We start from the raw sequence: 22,380 nt of genomic DNA on the forward strand, positions 1-22,380 counted from the left end.
CCTGATCACCAATTTTGCACCCAAAGTATAACTTGTATGCCTTCTTAATGAGTCCAGTCATACTCCTTTTCTGTGCTTTCAGAGTATACTCACCACAGATGTAATAAAACATATCACAGTTATTACGACATTGGTGCGACATTTCATAAAGTATATGAAATTAAATCCACAAGCTTTAAACTCAGTTTAAGCATTATGATTCGCTCATTCACACAAACGTTGCATAGAAGACTACTCATTGCTGCTGCTTAATAAAGGCTGCGTCGTCATGGAAACAAGTTGGAATTTCACAGCCGAGCTTGTGCTTGCCTGAGCAAGTTCTGGCATGATCAGGCAGTTTCTTCGTGTATTTTAAAATAAAGTTAGTCCCTGTTACATGTTACGTTGCTCATGGCCGTCAAAAATACGAAATGAATTTTGAAAATCATAAAAACTACTGTCCAACAAGAAAATATATGTACACGAAATTGTTTGGTTTATTTTTTGCTTTTTTAATTCTTTGTAACTTTTCTAATATATTCAGTATTTTAAAGCATTTAGGAAACATCTTAATCCACATTAGAAACAATTTTTACAAAGCAAAAATAATTACTGTTCAGCAATCATCTAAAGGGTTAACCAAATCTCAATACATTATGAGCATTGAGGGACAGAAATTAAAAGGAGTATTTTAGGAAATGTAACAAAAATCAAGCTTATCCTAACAAAGCTGTTTCTTCCTTACTATCCTGGGTCCCTATGGCACTTCTTGTCCTGGAAAAGAATCCAAGTTAGTTCGCAGTTATTCAGGGGAAAAGAATATAAAGGAATCACCCTCTCTCTTTAGAATACACTTACAGAATACCTTAATACAAACGTGGCCCCCAAAGATATAGCCTCCTGTCTCAGACAAAAAATCTTTCCGTCTCTCCTGAGTAATCTTAGATATGTCAGGAAACATTCAGACCTTACTACTATGAAAAACAGAATTTAAATGTTTAAAGTAAGAGGACATTAGTTTACTTATATCTTGTTCTGTTATTAAGGAAACCATCAATGTAGAAAAATCTATTATTTCAATGGCAGAAGATTCCAAAAATGTGGTTAAATTTTGAAAATCAATAGGGGGAACAGCTGACTGATTTCTACGATTTAAAGCATTATTAGGAGGCAAACAATAAACCTTATTAATCAAAGGAAATTGCAGTTCAGTCAATTCCAATGTTTCAGCAAGGTATCTTTTAAAAGTAACAATCTGTAGTTCTCCCATTACTCGTGGAAAGTTTAATAGCCTCAAATTCAGGTGACTGTTCCAATTCTCAATCATTTCCAATTGAGAGAGAGCTGCTCTATCTTTTATGGTTGCCACATTGAAATTTTTTATATGTGAAATATCTGTTTCTGCTTTAGCAACCGCTGTCTGACTTGATGATAGGGTATTGTCTTGCATTAGTGTTTTTTGATTCACTTGCAACATAAATGAATCCAACTTACATTCCTTAACAGCCGATAAACCAGCAGTTAGCTCTCACAGGGATTCAAGAGTTATGACAGCTGGTCTTAATGGAACCTCAGGTCGTTCCCCCGATGTTAAGGGGTTAATTCCAGAGTGTGTTGAAACTGTAGAACCAGCGCGAGTTATAGCTTCTCCCCCCCCCTGATTCCTCTCTGCTTCCTGGTTGAATCGCTCCCTCCGAGGAAGCCGTCTGCAGACTTGTGCCGCTGACCTCAGTCTGCGACTCCTGCAGGGTTTCAGGGGTCGAAGTTCCTCTATCTGCCGGCAGTTGAACGTCAGAGGGGGGGGGCTGAGGGAAACCTCCGTCCCAGGTGAAGATGCCTCTCCTCCAGGTGCATTCGCAGCGGGAAACAGCTCCCTGAGATAGGAAGGTCGTTACCAGAGCCTGCTATGAAAGTTGAGTGGGAATAGAGGGGGAATACCCTCACCTTCCCTTTCCGTTTCGGCGGCATCAGTAATGGAGGAAACACTTTCTAGCAGAAAGGTAAGGAGCAGCTCTGGTCTGTGCCTCAGTCAGGACGCCATCTTGCCCCCCCGGGCCGAAATTATGTTTCAAAATTTCACAATTATTGTAACACAAAATTGGCTGTTTCTCAAAAACCTTACGTGATGTACAAATTTCGAAGTAATATCTGTGATCAGCATCAAAAAATCTATTTGGAACACCAAAAAGCCTGAAGGAAAAAACTTTGTTAAATTTCCTGGCTGAGGAAGGGGCATTTGAAGCACTAGCGGAAAGCTGTTGAAGGGTGTTATGGTGGTTCTTCAATTGCGCTACCACATCCTGGACCTTATCCCCAAAGAGGTTGTCACCTGTACAGGGGAGGTCAGCTTGCTTCTCCTGCACCTCTAGGCGGAGGTCAGAAGCTTTGAGCCAAGCCATCCTATGGGTGCTGATGCCCACCGTGGCTACACGGACCGCTGTTTCAAAGACATCATAGGTGGAGCACACCTCATGCTTGCCAGCCTCTAAACCTAGCAGGATGATAGCCAAGAGCACCTCTTGCTGCTGCTGAGGCAGACCCTCCGCAAGTGCCTGGACTCGCTTCCAGAGGTTCCGGTGGTACTGGGTCATAGCTGGTAGGTGGCAATATGGACAACCAGCATAGCGCCCTGGAAGACCTTTCTGCCCAAGGCATCAAGCTCCATATGTTCTCACCCGGGGGGGGGGGGGGGGGGGGGGGGAGTAGAAGCATGGGTACAGGAACGCCTGGCTTTCTTTAGGGTGGACTCCACAACCACTGACTGGTGGGGGGAGGTGCCACTTCTCGAACCCCCATGGCTTACTGCATCAAATAGATGGCATCTGCCTTCCTGTTATGGAGCTTGGGTATTCCCACATCCAGAGGAGAAGATCCTTAAAGATGTCATGAACCGCCATGATTTCCTTAGGAGTTTCGACAAACAAGCACTTACAGCATTTTATGTCGTGCATCCTCCTCTGTAAGGAGTTGGAAGGGAATAGCCTCAGCCATAGTCCTGAAAAACCCCGCAAAGGAAACATCCTCAGGGTGGGAGGGGGAAGAGATGCCTTTCCTTGGGTGGGGAAGGCTCAGAGAGGGGGTAGTCCGAATATCATCTTCCGAAGGGTCTTAAGGGCCTTCCTCCTCACTAAGGCCAGCGCGGCGCAGGTGAGGCCTTGAGGGATCCCAGCCCTGGGCTTCGATGGCTTCAGAGGCATCGACGGCACCACAGGAATCGATGGCTCCCCCAGTATTGTGGGGACCGAGGGCTGTGGGAGGCCGGAGGGCCCAGATAATGGCTCGGGGAACAGAGGCCTCAGGAATGTGGCACCGGCTGCATCTTCCTCCTCGGAGGATCGGATTATAGGAATCGCTCCCAAGGGGGGCATCTGTGACCACTGGGGAACCAAAGGTCCCTCAGACACCAGCTGGGTTGGTAGGGCGCCTAACAAGATGTCCAAACGCTCAAGCAGAGGTGCCAAAATAGACAGTGGAGGCTCCGGCACTGGCATGGGGACCAGTGGCATGGGTGGCTCAATGCTCCGAAGAGCTTTGAATACTGTGGTCTGCACCCTGCAGTCCAACTCTTCCTGAAAGACCGGTGAAGCCAGGATTGAGGGAGGGGGGACGAGGTGTCACCAGCTTATCCTTGGTCCTCCGAAGCGGTACGGTGCCCAACACCGATATCGGTGGGACTCCTGAATACGAAGGATGGGGCCTCCGAGGAATGGGATCTCTTCGGTGGCAGTACGGCAGCTGCCGGTTCCGCACCGGAGCCGCGTGCCAATGGCGACCGGTGTTGATGCTTGTGGGACCTCCCATGGTGCTTGGCTGGTCTTTCCCCAGGGCCGAGGAGGTGGAGGATCCTGATATCTTGGAAACTGGTGAGATCATGGAGGATCGGTCACCATTTCCGTGATCCTTTGAAGAAATGGAAAGAGGAGTGCGAGAGGGAGCATTATCAAGGGGCTCCCCTCTACCCCCAGCATCGATGACTCAGATATGGGCGTAGATGGAGTGGACGTTTTAGAACCAAAAAGCTTCTCCATCTTATCCAGGCGTGCACGACAGCCTTTGGGGGTCATCTGGTCACACAGCTGACACCCTCCCACTTCGTGCGAAGCCCCCAGGCAGAGGATACAAACCTCATGTGGATCTGTGATGGACATGGTCCATGGGCACCGACGAAAGCTGGACATTGCCATAGAAAAAATACCAGACGTGAAGTCGATGACCAGAAATCACCAGGAGGTGAAAGCCGGGAAGCAACTGCAATAAGCAGGAAAACAGAAGTTTTAACCTACTGTGCCGAGGAGGCACAGACCATGAAGGGGGACCCAACGATGGAAAACAGGAAAAAGATTTTTCTTGCAAGAAAACAAGAAAAGAGCAGAGCTCCATGAACCGTGCGGCAACTGCACCGCAGAAAAAGAGACTGATAAGGGACTTCGCGTGGATGCACAGATAGTGGCATGCTCAGTGTGCTGGTCAAAGCTTCTAGAAACTTTGACTAAAGTTTTCTGTGCCGAGCTCCATCAGATGTCGCCACCCACATGCGAGGACTACCAACCTGCTTGTCCTAGGAGAATTGCATGTATTACCACAAGTACTGAACTTCAAAACCTGCCATTTTATAATCAAACACACCAGATGAGGATTGTTATAAGTTTGTCTTAGAAGTCATCACTTATTTCACAAATAGGTGCTATTGATTTCCCAGAAATATCTAACATTAGCAGCTCTGTAGGAACACTTGACTTACAGATCTTGCCTTATCCTCCTTAATTTAGCCTTGGTGTCTGCCAATTCAACTGTCAGATGTTGTTTATCTTCACTAGAGAGAGTTTTGGTGGGGCTTGGTGAGGACTCTGGACTTGAGGTGCTCACTGGACTTGGTGGTTGCTGAGACTGCAGATAGTCTCTTTCTTGAGTAAGGTCCACTACCAGCTACAAAGAAAAATGAAATGCAAAAATAAGATTGAATATTATTTAAAGCTATTATATATTTTCAATAAGTAAAGCCTGTACACTGTATCTTATTTATATTCCAACTTTTAGTACTTCAAAGCGATAACATTCAGTTTCTATAGGTATTTCCCTATCCCCAGAGGGCTTACAATCTAAGGTCTTAATTTACTAAGCACTTTTCCCATAGACAATGGCAGAAAAGCCTTCGTAAATCAGGCCCTAAGTTTGTACCTAAGGTTACAAGGAACAGCAGTGAGATTTGAACCTTGGTGCGTAGCTCAATGCTCTAACCCTCTGTATCTTCTGCTCTTGTGAGCAGTACTATAGTTCAGGTAGAAGAGGGTAAAAATGCTACAGTAAATGAGGTTCTCTATATGCTGAAAGGGTGTGCAGCCATGCACAACTTCAATCCCTATTGCTCACAGCTGCTTTATCTCCATGCAGGTTGAGTCTTGGCTGCTTTCTAGTGAATTAAGAATTATGAAGGAACTCACATTTTTTGTGGAAAATAAAGAGTTTGTATCCTGATGGAATGCAGTGCTTAATAAACGTGCATATGATTTACTGTTATTGATGGTTTCATTTATTAAGGACTACATACCGGTTAACAAAAAAGATATAGAGAAAGAATTGGAGACTATGCAGACAGTTTTCCCAAAAGAGATGTTTGACGCACAACTGGTAGATTTTCAGAAACAGATACGTTTAAGTCTGAGACTCGGAAAGTTAAATTGAATAAGTTTTACAGAGATGAAAAAGATTATTCTTCAGGTTATGTGTATCCTTGGATGCGGAAGGGCAGGAAAAGTTTTGCCAGAAAGAAATGTAATTATTCATCATTTGGTGAGACTTTAGATGATGAAAATACTTCATTAAATAATGTTTCCTCAGCAACAAAGTGTCTTAATCTACCGCCTGAGGATAATGGGCTTATTAATCCTAATGAGAACAGAAACGATACGGATCCATTCTTGAGGTCACACAATGGACAACCTGGCGGGGATGGTGAGCAATGTTTTTTTCTCGGGGTATTATAATCGGTACAAACATCATTGACAGCAAATAATGTTGAGAAACCTACAGCTCAGTCTTTTTAATTTATTCTGTAAAGTGTTGTCCCCATATGTTATCTTTATTGAACAAAGGTTTGTCTTTCATACCAACTGAAAAATATGATGCCTTTAACATCCGGGTTGAACTCTACAAATATTTTAGGCACATCAGATTGTTAGACTTTTTTGGTCCTAAACAGGTTTTGGATCAACGATCTAAGTTATATAGACGTTCAACATGGATCCCTAAAGAGCCACCCCATCCACTTGTTATCGCATTTGAATCATTGGTATTACGTGATCTGAAGACATTAGAAGATGAAAGGGAGAGGGTTAAATTCAATCTAGGGAAGAGTTTTCAGCTATTAAACAATTAAGGGAAGATGAATCATACAGCCAGCTGATAAAGGTGGGTTGGTAGTAATATTGTACCAAGATAAATATATACAGGAAGCTATCTCCCAATTAAATAACAATAACGTATATACGGTATTAGACCATAATCTGACTACCAGAATACAAGGTAATATTAAGAGCATTTTAGATCGTGCCTTTAAAGCCCATACTATTACGGCCAAAGAATACTGTTCTTTATGAACCATGGCCAACAGTTCCTTTTTTATACTGTGCTGAAAATACACAAGTCCATAATTGCCCCCCTCCCCTGGCAGACCCATTGTTTCGAGAATAGGGTCTATATTTGAGTCTATTGCTAAATTTGTGGATGCCTTATTGCAACCATTGGTGGTTAAATGTCCCTTATATGTGAGATTCTATGGACTTTATTCAGGGTCTGGATTCTTTGGGAGATATATGCAGTGATAATACACTGGTTACAGCAGATATCAGTTCACTATACACAAGTATTCCCCAGGATGGTGCTTTATATATCATTCATAAATCACTAGAAGAATTAGGGGTTTTGGATAATCGACGTGAGTCACGCAATTGGCTACTATTGTTACCATACAAAGTTATTTTTCATTCAACTCTTCTATTTTTATTTATTTAACATTTTTTATATACCGATAGCCGTTTGCACATCGTATCGGTGTACATTTAACTCAGAACTAGTAGGCGATGCCTTTACATGGAACAGAAAATTATTTGCCATCAGATCAAGGGAATCCCTATCTGATCTTCCTTAGCGCCATCTATAGCTGAGTTATATGTGGCACATTTTGAAGCCACATTCATTTATTCTTCCCACTGCTTTCAATATAAGGTTTTGGCGGTGCTATATTGATGATTTTTTGTTATTGCATTTTGAATTATGGATTAATGGTTTGGATGGTAATTTGGAATTTAAATTTCAGAATCATGATTCCAGTATTCCATTTTTGGACATGATCATTTATAAAGAAGGTAGTTCACTTAGTACATCGGTTTATCGGAAACCAACTGATAGGAACACTGTGTTGCATTTCCTGAGCTTTCACCCCCATCGTATTAAGGAAAACATACCGTGCTTGCAGTTTTTGAGATATCACCACTTGTGTTCCTCTGTCCCAGGGTATAAACAATGTGCTAAAGAATTGATGAGTAGATTCATCACTCGGGGTAATCCTCCTGGATGTGTTAAAAGGCTTTCAAATGTGGGTTGTATGCCAATCGTCAGAATTTGTTGCTCAAAACTGAAAAGGTGTCGATTACTCGTGTCATTTGTACCTTGTCTTATTCTTCCTGTATGTCTGATGTCAAATGTATTATACAAAAACATTGGTCCATGTTGGAAATTTTACCATCATTTGTGGATAAACCTTTTTTTTTTAAAGGTTGGAAACTGAGGCAGAGATTGGTTAGTGACATTTTTAGGGATCAGGGTGGAGAACAAGATCAAATTCGATGTGCGGGATGTTCTGTTTGTGAGAATGTTTTAGTGATTCAGCATTTATCATCATAATTTGCGGTATCCATATGTTTTACCTGGCTTTTTTTCTTGCAGTTCTGCATGTGTTTATGCCATCATATGTCCTTGCTTTTACATTTATATTGATCAGACTAAAAGACAAGTTAAACAGAGAATCACTGAACACAAAAGTAGTGTCCAGATAGTGAAAGAAATTGCCCCTCTTGTGGCTCATTGGGTCTCGGCATCTCATTCTACTGAAGATATTAAATTTTTTGTGATCAAACAATTGCACAACACTAGGGGAGGTGATGTTTCCCATAAATTAAGGCAATGGGAATGCTATATTTATAAATGGCAGACTTTGGCACCTTTTGGATTAAATAGTGATAAAGAATGGTCAGCGTTTTGGTGACTTTATATAATACAATGGAATTGCGCTGATTCTTTAGGGTATTTATCATATGATTTCAGTAACTTTTTTACAAATGTTCATGGGAGTATTGTTTTGGCAGGATAACATTTTGCATATGTAAATATTAGTATGCTTTCGGGTGGTATTTTGCATATGTGAACACTAGTATGCTTTGGGATGGCAGCGATGTAGCAATGTCTGCATGTGGAAGATGTGGATAATGGAGATTATTAAATGTTATTGGTTGATTGAGTACGATTTCCATCTCATTGGTTAATTATTTTGAAAGTGCATTTTTTTGGATTGGTTAATTTTTTGATATAATGGTTTGAGAAATAAGTGACGCATTGATATGCTGTTGAGAGCACAAGTGGTTAAGCGTGAACACGTAGGGGTCGGCACGCTCCCACGTCGGGAGATGGTGTTTTGTCTTCAGTAGAGAAGAGTTTTTACTGGAAAGCTGACTATAATTGTAAGTATTTACTGCATCGTTTTGGTGATTTTTGATATGGAGTTTTATTGTATTCTAATGTATGAGTCTTTTTGGTGTTTGTATCTTGGCAGCTGGTGCGAATCTGGACTTTTGTAACTTGTAAGTTTGGTGAAGATAATAATGAGCAGTATAACGTGCCACACATTGTGAAAGAAGCTCTGTGGTAATGGATATTTATTTTTTTCTATTTTTTTGGAAATGTAATAGGTGTTAGATTTAACAGTGATAGCGATTTTTTGGGGGGGGTTTTTGTTATAGGTTATTTATCCCCCGAAAGAATCCAGACGGGGCGAAATGAGGGTTCCTTGTATGGGTATCTACTTAGAGGATATTTGTGAAGAGAAAATTGTTTAAGTCGGCAACTGATAGAATATCCATGTAACATGGAGAAATTTGCCGAGTTTAAGAACACGAGCGATGAGATTTTAATGTGATATGTAGGAATTCACTCACGTTTAAGAACATGAGAAAATTATTTAAATATGACAGATGTGACATCTTTGCGATTAGTAAATGTTTAAGTACGTTAAATACGAGTCATTTATGTGACAAATTGAGGAAGATCTTTTGTTAATGGGTATTTACACTAATATTGTGAGCTATTGCTTTATAAGAAGAAGAATGATGTTAAAAATGTACAAATGTGTATAGTCATCTAACACATTGTTTGTGACACTTGTTATATTTGGTTAAGCAATTGTGTCATTTTGTGATCTTTCCAACTTAAGATGTGTTTTAACATATCAATATGGTGAGAATAGTACAGTGATTTATGTATGTTTTAAGCTGCTGTAATAATAAAATTTGTACATTGTTTAGTGAAACTACAATTTTGTATGAATATGTCCCATTATTTCAAATGGTATTAAAGTAAGTTGTAAGTAAAGTAAGTGTAAGACACTGTTTTCTAGTGAGCCATCCTCTGAGCCCTTCTGCAGTCATGCTGTATGTAGGGGGAAGGGACTGAAGCAGATGGACAGCAGAACGGAGTTGGAGGTTGCTCTTCTTCTCAGCCTTCTGCACCAGTCAGTTATATCCTCATTCTTATGGCCTGATTCAAGAGGGAGGATGAGTAGAGCCGAGCTTGTTGCTGGAATGTGATCTCAGTGCTGCCTGCATCCACTTACAGGGAAAAAGTGTGTGGGAAAGTCTGGTGGCTTGCGTGCCAAGAAGGAGAGGGAATGTATGCAGTGGGATAGATACTGGAGAAAGGGGGGGGGGGTCAGGGAAGAACCAAGATGTAGCTGGATTATAGAGGGACAAAAATGGGGGGTGGATGGAGGCAAGATATAAGAAATGTGGAGGGATGGGAAAGGAAGTATTATAAGGATGAGAAAAGATCTAAAGATAGAATACGAAAAAGTTGAAGGGGATAGGGAAACAAAGAAAAGGAATGACTTGAAGGAGAGAGGTAAAATGGAGTGGAAGGAAATGTGGGAAAGCTGAAAGATGTGAGAAAAGTACATGAATAAGAGGAGAAGAGATGATAAAAGAGATGACAGTCGAGAATAGAAAGATGGAGAAAATCAGAGAGAAAGACAGAACTTCGGTGTCTGATGGCAGCATCATGGTATAAAAAGAGCACACTGGGGTGAGGGTGAAGAAACAGCACACAATGGCCCTCACACTTGCAAAGTTATGTGCACAATAGTAGTGCAACCTTACCAACCATAAAAAATTAAACAGAACACTGAGTGGGGAAATGCGACGGGGAATAGTCTTCCCCTGCCGCTTGCTGCCAAAATTATGTGCCCAATAGCAGTGCATGCTCCCTCCCAAAAAAATACGTTGAGGAAACTTGGACAATAAAATAGATTTCTTTAAAAAATGTACATATACATGTAGAAGTATTCTGGATGCAAATTATAACTGCACATCAGTAATGTGATGTCCTGTTTCTAGATTCCTTTCCTCCACACTTCTGACCGGCTGACACTTTGCAGCTGGTTACAACAATGTGAAGGACAGTGTATTGGCAGTCTTTCCTTTTCGAAAGGTTTGCCTTTCCCATGTGTTTTTAAAAAACATGAAGCCTGGCAAGAGTTTGTGCTGAAATGTACATTTTTATTGTCTTTGGGTGGAAATAATCTCTTTACAGGACTAACAAATGTTTTAAAGATGCAAGCTTTCAAGCTACTAAGTATGTATCTATAAAATATTAATTAGGCTTTAAAAAAGTATCACCTCTTCCCAGCAATGCTGTTGGATTTCTTTGAATTAAATTTAAACTGGCCTAATACATTACCTCCCTTTTTCACTTTCATTATTTTGTTTTAGAAATAAAGCATACCATTCCTCTTACTGAGCAAATACACAAAAGATACTACATTATTCCACAGAACTAAAGAGATTTACATACATTCAACTTCAGACTTAGCAGGACAAATGGCGTGATTTGAAAATGTCACCATATTGACCAGCCCCCGAGTTAGCTTGATAACTTTATCTGGCTAAGAAGTTATCTGGTTAACTCGTGGAAAAAGCGGGGGCATTCCAGGGCAGAATTGGCTATCCAGCTAAGATAGCCAGATAAGTGCTGATATTCAGCATTATCCGGGTAACATAGCTGGATAACTTCACAACAATCAAAGTGCTGTCCTACAGTTAGCTGATAAACTTATCCTGTTAAGATACAGCAGCTCAGGTGCATCACTGAATATCCCTGCAAAGTTAGATGGATAAATTTACTTGGCTAACATTCGGGCCGATTCAGTAAAGTTCGCCCGCTCTCCCAGGCGTGCGCACAGGCCACTCACCTGTGCGTGCGATTCTGTATTTAAATTAGGTGGTGCGTTAGAAACGGGCAAAAGGAGGTGCTAGGGACACTAGCGCGTCCCTAGCGCCTCCTTTTGACCCGGAGCGGCGGCTGTCAGCGGGTTTGACAGCAGACACTCAATTCTGCTGGCGTCGGTTCTCGAGCCCGCTGACAGACACGGAAACCGGAAAAATTGTGTGTCCGGTTTTCAGCCCGACAGCCGCCGGCCCATTTTAAATTTTTTATTTATTTATTTTGCTTTTACCCTTCGGGACCTCCGTCTTAATATCGCCATGATATTAAGTCAGAGGGTGCACAGAAAAACAGTTTTTACTGCTTTTCTGTGCACTTTCCCGGTGCCGGCAGAAACTAGTGCCTACCTTTGGGTAGGCGCTAATTTCTGAAAGTAAAATGTGCGGCTTGGCTGCACATTTTACTTTCTGTATCATGCGGGCATACCTAATAGGGCCATCAACATGCATTTGCATGTTGAGGGCGTTATTAGGTGCCGAGGGTTGGACGCGCATTTTCCGCCCCTTACTGAATAAGGGGTAAGGGAAAACGCGCATCCAAGAGCAGGTTAACAGTGTGCTCCGGAGCGCACTGTACTGTATTGGCCTGTATGCTAGCTAGCTAGTGATTGAATATAGACCTCTATTTATCCCAGGAAAATCAACCATAGACTTGTGGAAGGTATTTCCATACTCATATTCAAACAGTTGTTAATGCTGAAATAAACTAGATTGTTCTTGAAGTGCAAGGGCTTTATAAAGAGGTGCAATTCTAGCTAATGGAAAGGGAGCCAAGCCACAGTGCTTGGAATAAATTTAGCAGCATTTTTACCAAACAGCCTATTAACTTCTGAATAAGTGTAAAAATGCAAGACAAAGAGGCTCCTCAAGTAACAGTACAAAAAATATACATGCAAAATAACCCAGAAGTTATATAAAAGAGTTTAGCCTCAAAAATAGTTTTGCAACTGTAAAACTTGTGTTTCTTTGTGAAAACATTACATTGTAAAGTAAATTAAATCATGACAGTGTTGAAAATCTAAGTATGTTTTGTAAGTGCTACAGATTTTAAAAGATTTTTCTTTGCATCAGCTAATAAAAATACTGCAACAGACTTTCTCCTGTTAAGTACAGTATTTTCTTTATAGAAAGGGAGCCAGGGATTTTGCCCTTCCTTTTTAATAAAAACCACAATGCTTGTACATAGTATGGCAGAGGGTCAGAGAAAAAATTATAGGAGAGTCAATAATTCAAAGATTTAAGTACAGCCATGGAAATGAGGCCAACATTTTAGTAACAGCTGTCAGTACTGAGTTAGCAAATGTTGCTTACCTGATGTAACAGGTGTTCTCACAGGACAGCAGGATGTTAGTCCTCACAAATGGGTGACATCGAGGATGGAGCCCACCACGGAAAACTTCTGTCAAAGTTTAATAGAACTTTGACTGGCCCCTACTGGGCATGCCCAGCAAGGCACTGACCCTGCAGCCAGCAGGGGTCTCCCTTCAGTCTGATTTTCAAAGCTACAGGCAGTGCCTAAAAAGTAGAAACAAAACGAACCCAACACCGCGGGGTGGCGGGCGGGTTTCGTGAGGACTAACATCCTGCTGTCCTGTGAGAACACCTGTTACATCAGGTAAGCAACATTTGCTTTCTCACAGGACAAGCAGGATGGTTGTCCTCACAAATGGGTGAGTACCGAGCTGAGGATGTCCTGACTTACACCAAATGTACCCAACGGTGTGCAACAGGCACAACAACTGGGGAAGAATTTGGTAAAGGGCATCCGCACCCTACCGGGAAGGTGGAAGGGTGTTGGTACATCATGTTGGAAAAAGGTTACGCAAGACAGATTGGCCGAAGATGGAGTCCTGTCTTCCAGCTTTGTCCAAACAATAATGGGCTGCAAAGGTATGGAGGGAACTCCAGGTCGCAGCTTTACAGATGTCAGGAAGCGGCACCGAGCGAAGGTGTGCCACTGACGTCGCCATAGCCCTCACAGAGTGTGCTTTGACACGGTCTTGAAAAGGAATGCCAGCTTGCTGATAGCAAAAAGAAATGCAGTCCGCCAACCAGGAGGAAAGAGTCTGCTTACCTACAGGATGTCCTAATTTGTTAGGATGGAAAGAGACAAACAATTGAGTGCTCTTCCTGTGATTAACTGTACGGTCTAGATAGAAAGCTAGAGCTCGTTTGCAGTCTAGGGTATGCAGAGTCTGTTCCCCGGAGTTGGAGTGGGGCCTGGGAAAAAAGATAGGTAGTATGATGGATTGATTAAGATGAAACTCAGAAACTACCTTAGGTAAAAATTTAGGGTGAGTGCGGAGTACTGCCCGGTCCTGCAGGAGCTTAGTGTAAGGCGGATAGGTAACTAGGGCCTGTAACTCACTAACCCTGCGAGCTGAAGTGATAGCTAAAAGGAATAACACTTTCCATGTGAGATACTTCAATTCACAGGAGTGTAGAGGTTCGAAAGGTTGTTTCATTAGACGACCAAGAACCAGATTAAGGTCCCAAGATGGGGCCGGAGGACGTAAGGGTGGCTTCAGATGGAGCAAGCCTTTAAGAAAGCGTGTCACCAGGGGTTGTACGGAAATAGGGACACCTTCTATACCTTTATGGAAGGCGGCTACCGCACTGACATGCATCCTAATGGAAGAGGTCTGTAGACCGGATTCGGATAGGTGCCATAAATAGTCCAAGAAGTTAGAGATTGGACAGGAAAGGGGATCAAGGGACTGAGAAGTGCACCATGATGTGTACCTTTTCCATTTATATGAATAGGATCTTCTGGTGGAGGGCTTTCGTGAAGCTATCAGGACACGAGAAACCGAATCCGAAAGGTTGAAAGGCTGAAGGACTAACCTTTCAACATCCATGCCGTCAGGGACAAGGCTTGGAGGTTGGGATGGAGGAGGCATCCGCCGTTTTGAGTGAGCAGATGCGGATCCGTTCCCAGAGGGATGTGCCTGCGGATGGAGAGATCCTGGAGTATGGGAAACCACACCTGGCGTGGCCAATGGGGTGCTATGAGGATCATGGTTCCCCCGTCCTGGCGTAGCTTCACGAGAGTCCGTGAGAGAAGAGGAAGTGGAGGGAATGCATAAAGCAGACCTGTCGTCCACTTGAGGGAGAAGGCATCTCTCGGTTGAGAGTGTGGACTTCGAATGAGGGAGCAGTAATCGTCTACTTTGTGGTTCTGAGGGGACGCAAAGAGGTCTATGCGGGGAAAACCCCACCTGCGAAACAGAGAGGTTACTACCAGAGGATCGAGCGACCACTCGTGTGGCTTCAAGACACGGCTCAGTTGGTCTGCCAGAACATTGTCCACTCCCGGCAAGTAAGTGGCCTTGAGGTACATGGAATGGGAGAGGGCTTCTGCCCAAATCTGCGCAGCTTCCTGACACAGAAGGAAGGAGCCTGTGCCTCCCTGCTTGTTTATGTACCACATGGCCACTTGGTTGTCCGTCTGGATTAAAATTATGTGACCGGATAGGTGATTCTTGAAAGTTCTGAGCGCGTAACGAATCGCTCGAAGTTCCAAGAAATTTATTTGGTGTTCGGCTTCCTCTGGCGACCATAACCCTTGGGTTTGGAATTCGTCCACATGAGCTCCCCAACCGATGTGGGAAGCGTCGGTGGTTAGGATTACTTGTGGATCTGGTAGGAGAAAAGGCAAGCCCTGAAGGAGGTTGACTTGAGTCGTCCACCAGGTTAAAGACAAGCGTAGCGCTGGTGTAACTGTGACTATGGAGGACAGAGGCTGAAAAGCTTGAATCCATTGGTGTCGCAGAGTCCATTGTGTTACCCTCATGGCTAGGCGGGTCATGGGAGTGACTTGAACCGAGGATGCCATGTGCCCTAGGAGAATGAGGAACTGGCGAGCCGTTGCAGTGTTCTGAGACTGGAGCTGGCGAGCCAGGGACATTAGGGTGTGGACCCTCTGAAGAGGAAGGTAAGCCTTTGCCTGTAAGGTGTCCAAGTCTGCTCCAATGAAGGATAAGGTTTGAGATGGGACCAAGTAAGATTTCTCGTAATTGACAAGAAACCCTAAGGAGAGGAGTGTGTGAATTGTCAACTTTAGGGAGGATTGCGCAATTTGAGGGGTGGAGGCCCTGATTAGCCAATCGTCCAGATAGGGGTAGACGTGGACACCTTCCTTTCTGAGAAAAGCTGCAACTACCACGAGACATTTGGTAAAGACTCGTGGAGCAGATGCCAGCCCGAAAGGTAGTACGCGGTATTGATAATGGTCGTGGCCTATCAGAAAACGCAGATACTTGCGATGAGATTGTGTTATCGCAATGTGGGTATAAGCGTCCTTGAGGTCGAGAGAGCACAGCCAATCCCCCTTTTGCAACAGAGGGAGCAAGGCGCCCAGGGTTACCATCTTGAACTTTTCTTTTTGCAGATACTTGTTGAGGGCCCGAAGGTCCAGAATTGGACGTAGCCCCCCTGATTTCTTTGGAATTAGGAAGTATCTGGAATAGAATCCTTTCCCTTGTTGACCAGGAGGGACGGGTTCTATAGCATTTGATTGTAGAAGAAGGGATACTTCTTGTTGTAATTGAGTTAAATGGTTGGTGAGACTCCATGCCTGAAGGGGCGGGGAGTCTGGCGGAAGTGTTATAAAGTTGAGGTGGTAACCCTGTGCGATAATTGCTAGCACCCACTGATCTGAGGTGATCTGTATCCATCGTTTGAAAAAGTGGTACAGCCGACCTCCCACAGGGATGTGTGGTAGAGGGAGTTGGCATGTGCTCCCTACAGGGAAGTCAAAGGCCCGCCGCAGGCCCAGGAGGTGGGGCTACAGTAGGTCTTTGCTTTCTCGGTTGACGAGGCTGAGGCCTGTTAGAGGACCGTGCAGGACGAGCCCTAGTTGACGGAGGGTAGTAGCGACGTGGTCGAAAGAACGACTTCTTAGAGTCCTTCTTTTGCGGTTGCTTGGAGGTCACCTCAGGTGGGAGAGATGAGAGTTGCTTCAACGTCTCATGGTGGTCCTTTAACTCCGCCACAATCTGTTGAATTTGTTCTCCAAACAAATTGTCGCCTAAGCAGGGTAAATCAGCAAGACGATCTTGGACTTCTGGGCGAAGGTTAGACGACTTCAACCAAGCCCAACGTCTGGCTGAGATGGCTGTGGCTGAAACCTTCGTGGAAGCATCAAATATGTCGTAGGCAGTTCTAATCTCGTGCTTCCCTGCTTCAAATCCCTTGTGAAGAAGGGCTTGAAGCTGCGGTTGGTATTGGTCCGGTAACGTGTCCGCATAGTCTTGCATCTGCTTCAGGATGGCTCTGTTGTATTGAGTCATATAGAGTTGATATGAAGCTATTCGAGAAATCAACATAGCTCCATGATATACTTTCCGTCCCACACTATCCAAGAACTTGTTGTCCCTGGTAGGTGGGGTAGAAGAGTGTGGTTTAAGACGCTTGGCCTTCTTCTGCGCGGACTCAACCACAACAGAGCGATGATCCAGTTGAGGTTTTTGGAAACCTGGTGCTGACTGGACAAGGTATGTGGAGTCAGCCTTCTTGTTAACTGGTGACACTGATGAAGGAGATTCCCAGTTTTTCTTGAGTAGATCTAAAAATACCTGGTGTATGGGGATGGAAGCGATGATTTTTGGAGCATCCAGAAATTGAAGTAGTTCCATCATCTGGTGTCTATCATCAGCTTCAGATTGTAGTTGGAAAGGTACAACTTCTGACATCTCTTTCACAAAATTAATGAAAGATAGATCCTCAGGAGGAGATCTTTTTCTACTCTCTGTAGGAGATGGTGGCGAAGGCAAATCTGTGTCAGAAGAGGTGTCATCATCATCACCCCAGGTATCACAGGGATCATGTGGGGCTTGTAGCCCTGATGGACCTGGCTGAGGCTCTGAAGGCATCGATGGAAACCGAGGTGGAATCGGTGCCGTAGGTGGAACCAGAAATGGCATCGATGGCTTCGGTGCTGCCGATGGAATCGGTGCCTGGCGGGGAATCGATGGAGCCGAAGGATAAATCGGTGGAGATATACCGGAAGGTACCGATGGAACTACCCTGGAAGGGGGAATTCGAAACGGTGTTTCTCCTGCCGATGAGAAACCAGTCGGAGACTGTGGTGTTGTCGATGGCACTGGAATCATCGATGGAAGGGCCGTCATGAGTGCCTCCATGCGGCTCAGTAGCAGTGCTAACGCTTGTATCAACGGCTCGGTGGTCGGTTCCCTCCTCGGTGGTGAAGCCGGTGCCGGTGTCGGTGCCGGGGGCGGCAGTGGAACCGGTGCCGGTGACGGTGCCGATGGAGGCTGTAATTTCTTCATCGCTTTCTCGATGGCCTCCTGGACCAGCCGGTCCAGTTCTGCCCGGAGACCAGGGGTAACTATACCCGGCTCGACGGGAGAGGGAGGCTGAGGCAGGGCCGGAGGAACCACCGTAACCGGTGGGATCACGGCCCCCACACCCCGAGAGGGTGAGGGTTTCCTCGATGCCGGCGAACGAGACGTGGAGGGTGTCCGGTCTGTTCGCGGCTTCTTTGTCGGTGGTTCGGCCTGAGCAGAGGTCGATGGCTGTGGATCCTCGACAGGCCGAGACTTGTGCCGTCGATGTCGGTGCTTTTCCTTCCGATCCCCTCGCCCATCCGGGGAAGGGACGGGAGTTGACGGCCGAGAAGCGATCGATGGCGGACGGTCACCGGAGGGTTGACGATGATGGTACAACTTCGACGGTGCCGGTTCCGATGCTATCGATGCTATCGATGGCGTTGGGGTGGGTGCATGGAAGAGGAGCCCCATCTTCTCCATCCTGGCTTTGCGACCCTTGGGTGTCATTAAGGCACATTTGGTGCAAGTCAGGACATCATGCTCACTACCCAAACACATTACACAAACCCTGTGGGGGTCTGTGATGGACATAGTCCGGGTACAATCCGGACAACGACGGAACCCCGTTGCCATGGCTGAGAGCCAAAATTTAGGCTGGGGATCGGTAAGTGCCAACAGGCCTCAAGGGCCAAAATCGACGGCCGTCGATGGAAGAAGGCAAAAACTTACCGGGTTCCGTAAGATGACTAAAAAATTTGTCGAAGGGAGACCCCTGAGGGGCAAATTTTCTGAGGAAAATAATTTCCAAATTCCTGTCAGGAACGTGGTTAGAGAGCTCCTTTCACCGCGTGGCAACTGCTGCGCGGAAAAAAGAAGACTGAAGGGAGACCCCTGCTGGCTGCAGGGTCAGTGCCTTGCTGGGCATGCCCAGTAGGGGCCAGTCAAAGTTCTATTAAACTTTGACAGAAGTTTTCCGTGGTGGGCTCCATCCTCGATGTCACCCATTTGTGAGGACAACCATCCTGCTTGTCCTGTGAGAAATATGACCTCTCAAATTAATCAGTTTCAATCTATAAGTTTCAGTACACATATATACATTTCTTCAATTTACTCTTAGGCAGAAAGTATGTCATTGGATCTTACTTCTGTACACTCATCCCTCTCATCAATAAGTCGCTTCAGGTGAAGAACCATATTCCTAGATAGGGAATCCAACTCCTCTGGAGCCATATCTGGAAGCTCCAACCATTGAAGGTCAAATACATTTTCCTGGTTGTGTGTAACCTGCAAAGAAAATAGGCCATATTTCAGTGTATGAACTGCATTGGATTTCTTCTCGTTAGCTGACAATCTTGAGCCAAACTGGAAACCCCTCAACCCAAAAGTTAGAAGATGCAAAAAAAAAAAAACAAACCCAATCACAAACCTGAAATATAACAGCAAATAGCAGAGATTATCCTGAACTGCAAAGAGGTAAAGGGAAAGCCAAAGATCAAATGTGGTATCTACGACTGTAAAAAGGAAGCAAATTGGGAGACTAAACAAGTCTTAACTACCCTTATGTGTTGCCATGTTCTTTATTCCGGTGTAATTTATAGACATACATTACTGAATAAAAATGTAAAATATATCACCAGGGACTGTGCCATTTCAATTTATAGCAATTAAGTCTTTTCTAACAAACAAGCTTTGGTAATCAATATAGCTTCCAATGTCTACAGAAGCAAATAGTGGAAAAATGCTGATTAACTAAGAATGGAATCAGCAGACTGATTAAAAAAATAAAGGGGTAGATTTTACACTTTGCGCGCGCGTGTCCATGTGCTTCCCGGCAGGCACACGTGGACGTGCCAGCGTGTGCATGATAGAAAATCTGTGGGCTGTGCACCGGATTTTGTAATCTGCGCGCGTATGTGCAGGCAGCAAACGCGGGGGGGGGGGGGGGGGGCGGAACTTTAGCAATTTCTGCGCGGTGACGCATTCTGGCCTTCCTGGGAGGGAACTTTCCTACCCCCCTACCCATACTCCCTCCCTCTTCCCCTCTCCTCTCCTCCCCACCCCCTAAACCCTACCCTTTCTTGGTATTTTTCTTTGTTTTGCAACTTATTTCAGCTCCCGAGCAATGCGCTGTCCCGGCCCCCCACCCCCACCCAGAACATGTCCCCTGGCCCGCCCTTTTGAAGAAGCCTGGCACTTGTGCATGGACGGGCCCCTTTGAAAATTGGCTCGGCCATGCGCGTAAAGCCCGGATTTTACGCGCACAGGGCGTTTAGAATCCAGGCTTAAGGTTCTATAGGAACAGTTTATAAAGACCACTGCAGTTCTAGAGTCGGGGCACTTGTGGAAATAGAGGATTAATTCGCATCTGCAAGATATTAACTGCCATCTGGTCTTCTCAGGACTTAACTCCACATCACCTTTGTGATACAGATTTCACTGAATTCAATGGCATGTGGAGCCTTCACTGGCATACTTATCTTTGGATCTACAGCAACACTGGAAATGAAGCATCACGCCAATGCATCATGAGACAGTTAATGGATTAAAGACTAGCATTTAGCCAAGTTCAAATAAAATTAGGTATGATACGCTACGCTCATACACACTGAGATGTGGTTATGTTAAGCATTAAAATCCATTCAAATGAAAATGATGATCTTTGCTATAGCCAAATAGCCCTAAGCAACACTATGTATGTCTTTATATAGTGTCTCACAACCATGTTCTCTCTAATATTTTGTGGGCTGTGTATGCAAAAAAATTCTCACGTACAACAGTGTACAAATTTGGGTACAGTGTTCTTTGAAATACTATTCTGTTTTCCTTTCTTATGCGTGCTATGTTTTCCTGTGTGTATACTTGCAGCTCACAGGCAACATTTTCTTATAACTACAAAGCTCTCTGTGAATTTTAAAAAACAAAACAGACTAAATTATCTCCATACCAGCAGTGCCAAACTCTCCCACCCCAACTTACTCCCACAGGCTTTTATCAAAGAACAGTTCAGAGATCAGACTTTGATTTAACCTCTAGGGGCTTGAGGAGCAAAGGGTTAGAACTGCAATTTGTGTGAGGTAAGATTGTTTGTACAGATACGTATTGGGTTTGAAACCTATGCAGCAATAAGGCTACTTTTATAGAAGAGGAAGGGATGATATCCTGATTTGCTACTGTAAAGTTACAAGATTTTATAGATAATACATTTGGCAGTTGGGAAAAGAAGATGATCTTCCCTTGGGTTTTTTTGGGGAGGGGGGGCACTTTTCGGACATGTCCCAGAAAAGCACTTGGGGTGATTCAGTTTGTCTTCCTATCCGTAAGCATGAACTATACACTTAAGGATTGACTTCAATTCTGGAGTGAAGGTTAAACAGTCTGGCTAGTAATCCCATTGAAAATTATCTAAATTTGATGAGGCAGAGATCATTTTCAAGAGTCATATTGAAACAATTCAAATATGTTCTCCCAAGTTATTCCATTCTAGACCCAGTGGTATTCAAAGTTTTTGGAAATTCTCTCACTTCTTCACTTTCATAGTTATTAAACTAAGTAAATCAGGGTGCTGCTAATGCTGATCTGCACCAAAAAAAAAACCATGCAGATATTGCACGGATACATGAAAAACAGGAATAAAAAAGTGAACAGCTGGAGTACTGACTCCAGCATGGAGAAAGTTTTAAATACAGGGGCATAGTTAAAACAAGGGCAAAACTAACTATGCAAATTGTAAGAAATTAAAACATGCTTTAGGACAAAAAAGAAAGAAGACCTAGGAATATGAACCAAAGAGTAAGCAAAAGGCACGTTGACATTTTTAGGGATATAGCGACTATGTTATTCTTGTAATCCAATGAGCACGGCATATTGTTATAAGTGGACTAGAAATATTTTAAATAAACTAATGCTGCTTTAAGATGACTTCTAATGATCACTTCATTCTTCTGAATGTTGACTCACAAATGTAGTGCACAAATGTGCAGGATCAGTGGTCTTCATTCTAAAGCATATGGGGATAGACAAAAGTTTCCATGCACAGGAGGCTAGCCTCTCAACAGAAAGGAGGATCTAGAATGTATAAGAGAATGATAAGACAGGAAGCATTTGGTGGTTGCAGTTAGCTGCATTCCTTACAGCAAACAGAACAGCATGTATTTGACATATGCTGCCATACAGTCCAGCAGGCAGAATTATACATCCTTCTTGAACCTTGAATCACCACTGAGAAAACAAAGTTCACAACAGGGAAGGGAAGATCCAGAGAAAAGGACAGGGGGGCAGAGAATCAAGATCCACATCAAGACAAGAACAAGGGATTATGAGATGAGTGTGAAAGGGGGTAAAATTCAGGAGTTATCTTAAGAAAAATGTCTTTACAGTAAGTGGATGCATCGAACGGCCTTCCAGTGGGGGTGGTGGAGACAAAAACTGTATCTGAATTCAAGCAAGCATGGGATAATACAGGGGATCTCTGAGGGAGTGATGGGAATTGAAAGGGCTATATAAATTGGACTGATGAGCAGACTAAATGGGCCATAAAGCCTTTTTCAACCATAACATAAAATCATGTT

General features: G+C 43.9%; 1 protein-coding gene across 4 annotated transcripts in view; it reads right to left on the reverse strand.

Annotated features, from left to right (window-relative positions):
• CCDC88C (coiled-coil domain containing 88C) overlaps positions 1-22,380 on the reverse strand; it is a 569,522-nt gene that overhangs the window by 318,881 nt on the left and 228,261 nt on the right. For all 4 annotated transcript variants that reach the window (XR_003856192.1, XM_029597798.1, XM_029597797.1 and 1 more), the window contains exons 7-8: positions 18,956-19,096; positions 4,721-4,905 (exon numbers count right to left, since the gene is read on the reverse strand). Coding sequence is in view for 3 of the 4 variants with exons in the window: in XM_029597798.1 (XP_029453658.1) it covers positions 4,721-4,905; positions 18,956-19,096 (326 nt within the window). In the remaining variant the exon portion in view is untranslated. The remainder of the gene's footprint in view (positions 1-4,720; positions 4,906-18,955; positions 19,097-22,380) is intronic.

The sequence above is a fragment of the Rhinatrema bivittatum genome, chromosome 4 (assembly GCF_901001135.1).
Source record: "Rhinatrema bivittatum chromosome 4, aRhiBiv1.1, whole genome shotgun sequence".
In the NCBI taxonomy this organism is placed as follows: Eukaryota; Metazoa; Chordata; class Amphibia; order Gymnophiona; family Rhinatrematidae; genus Rhinatrema; species Rhinatrema bivittatum.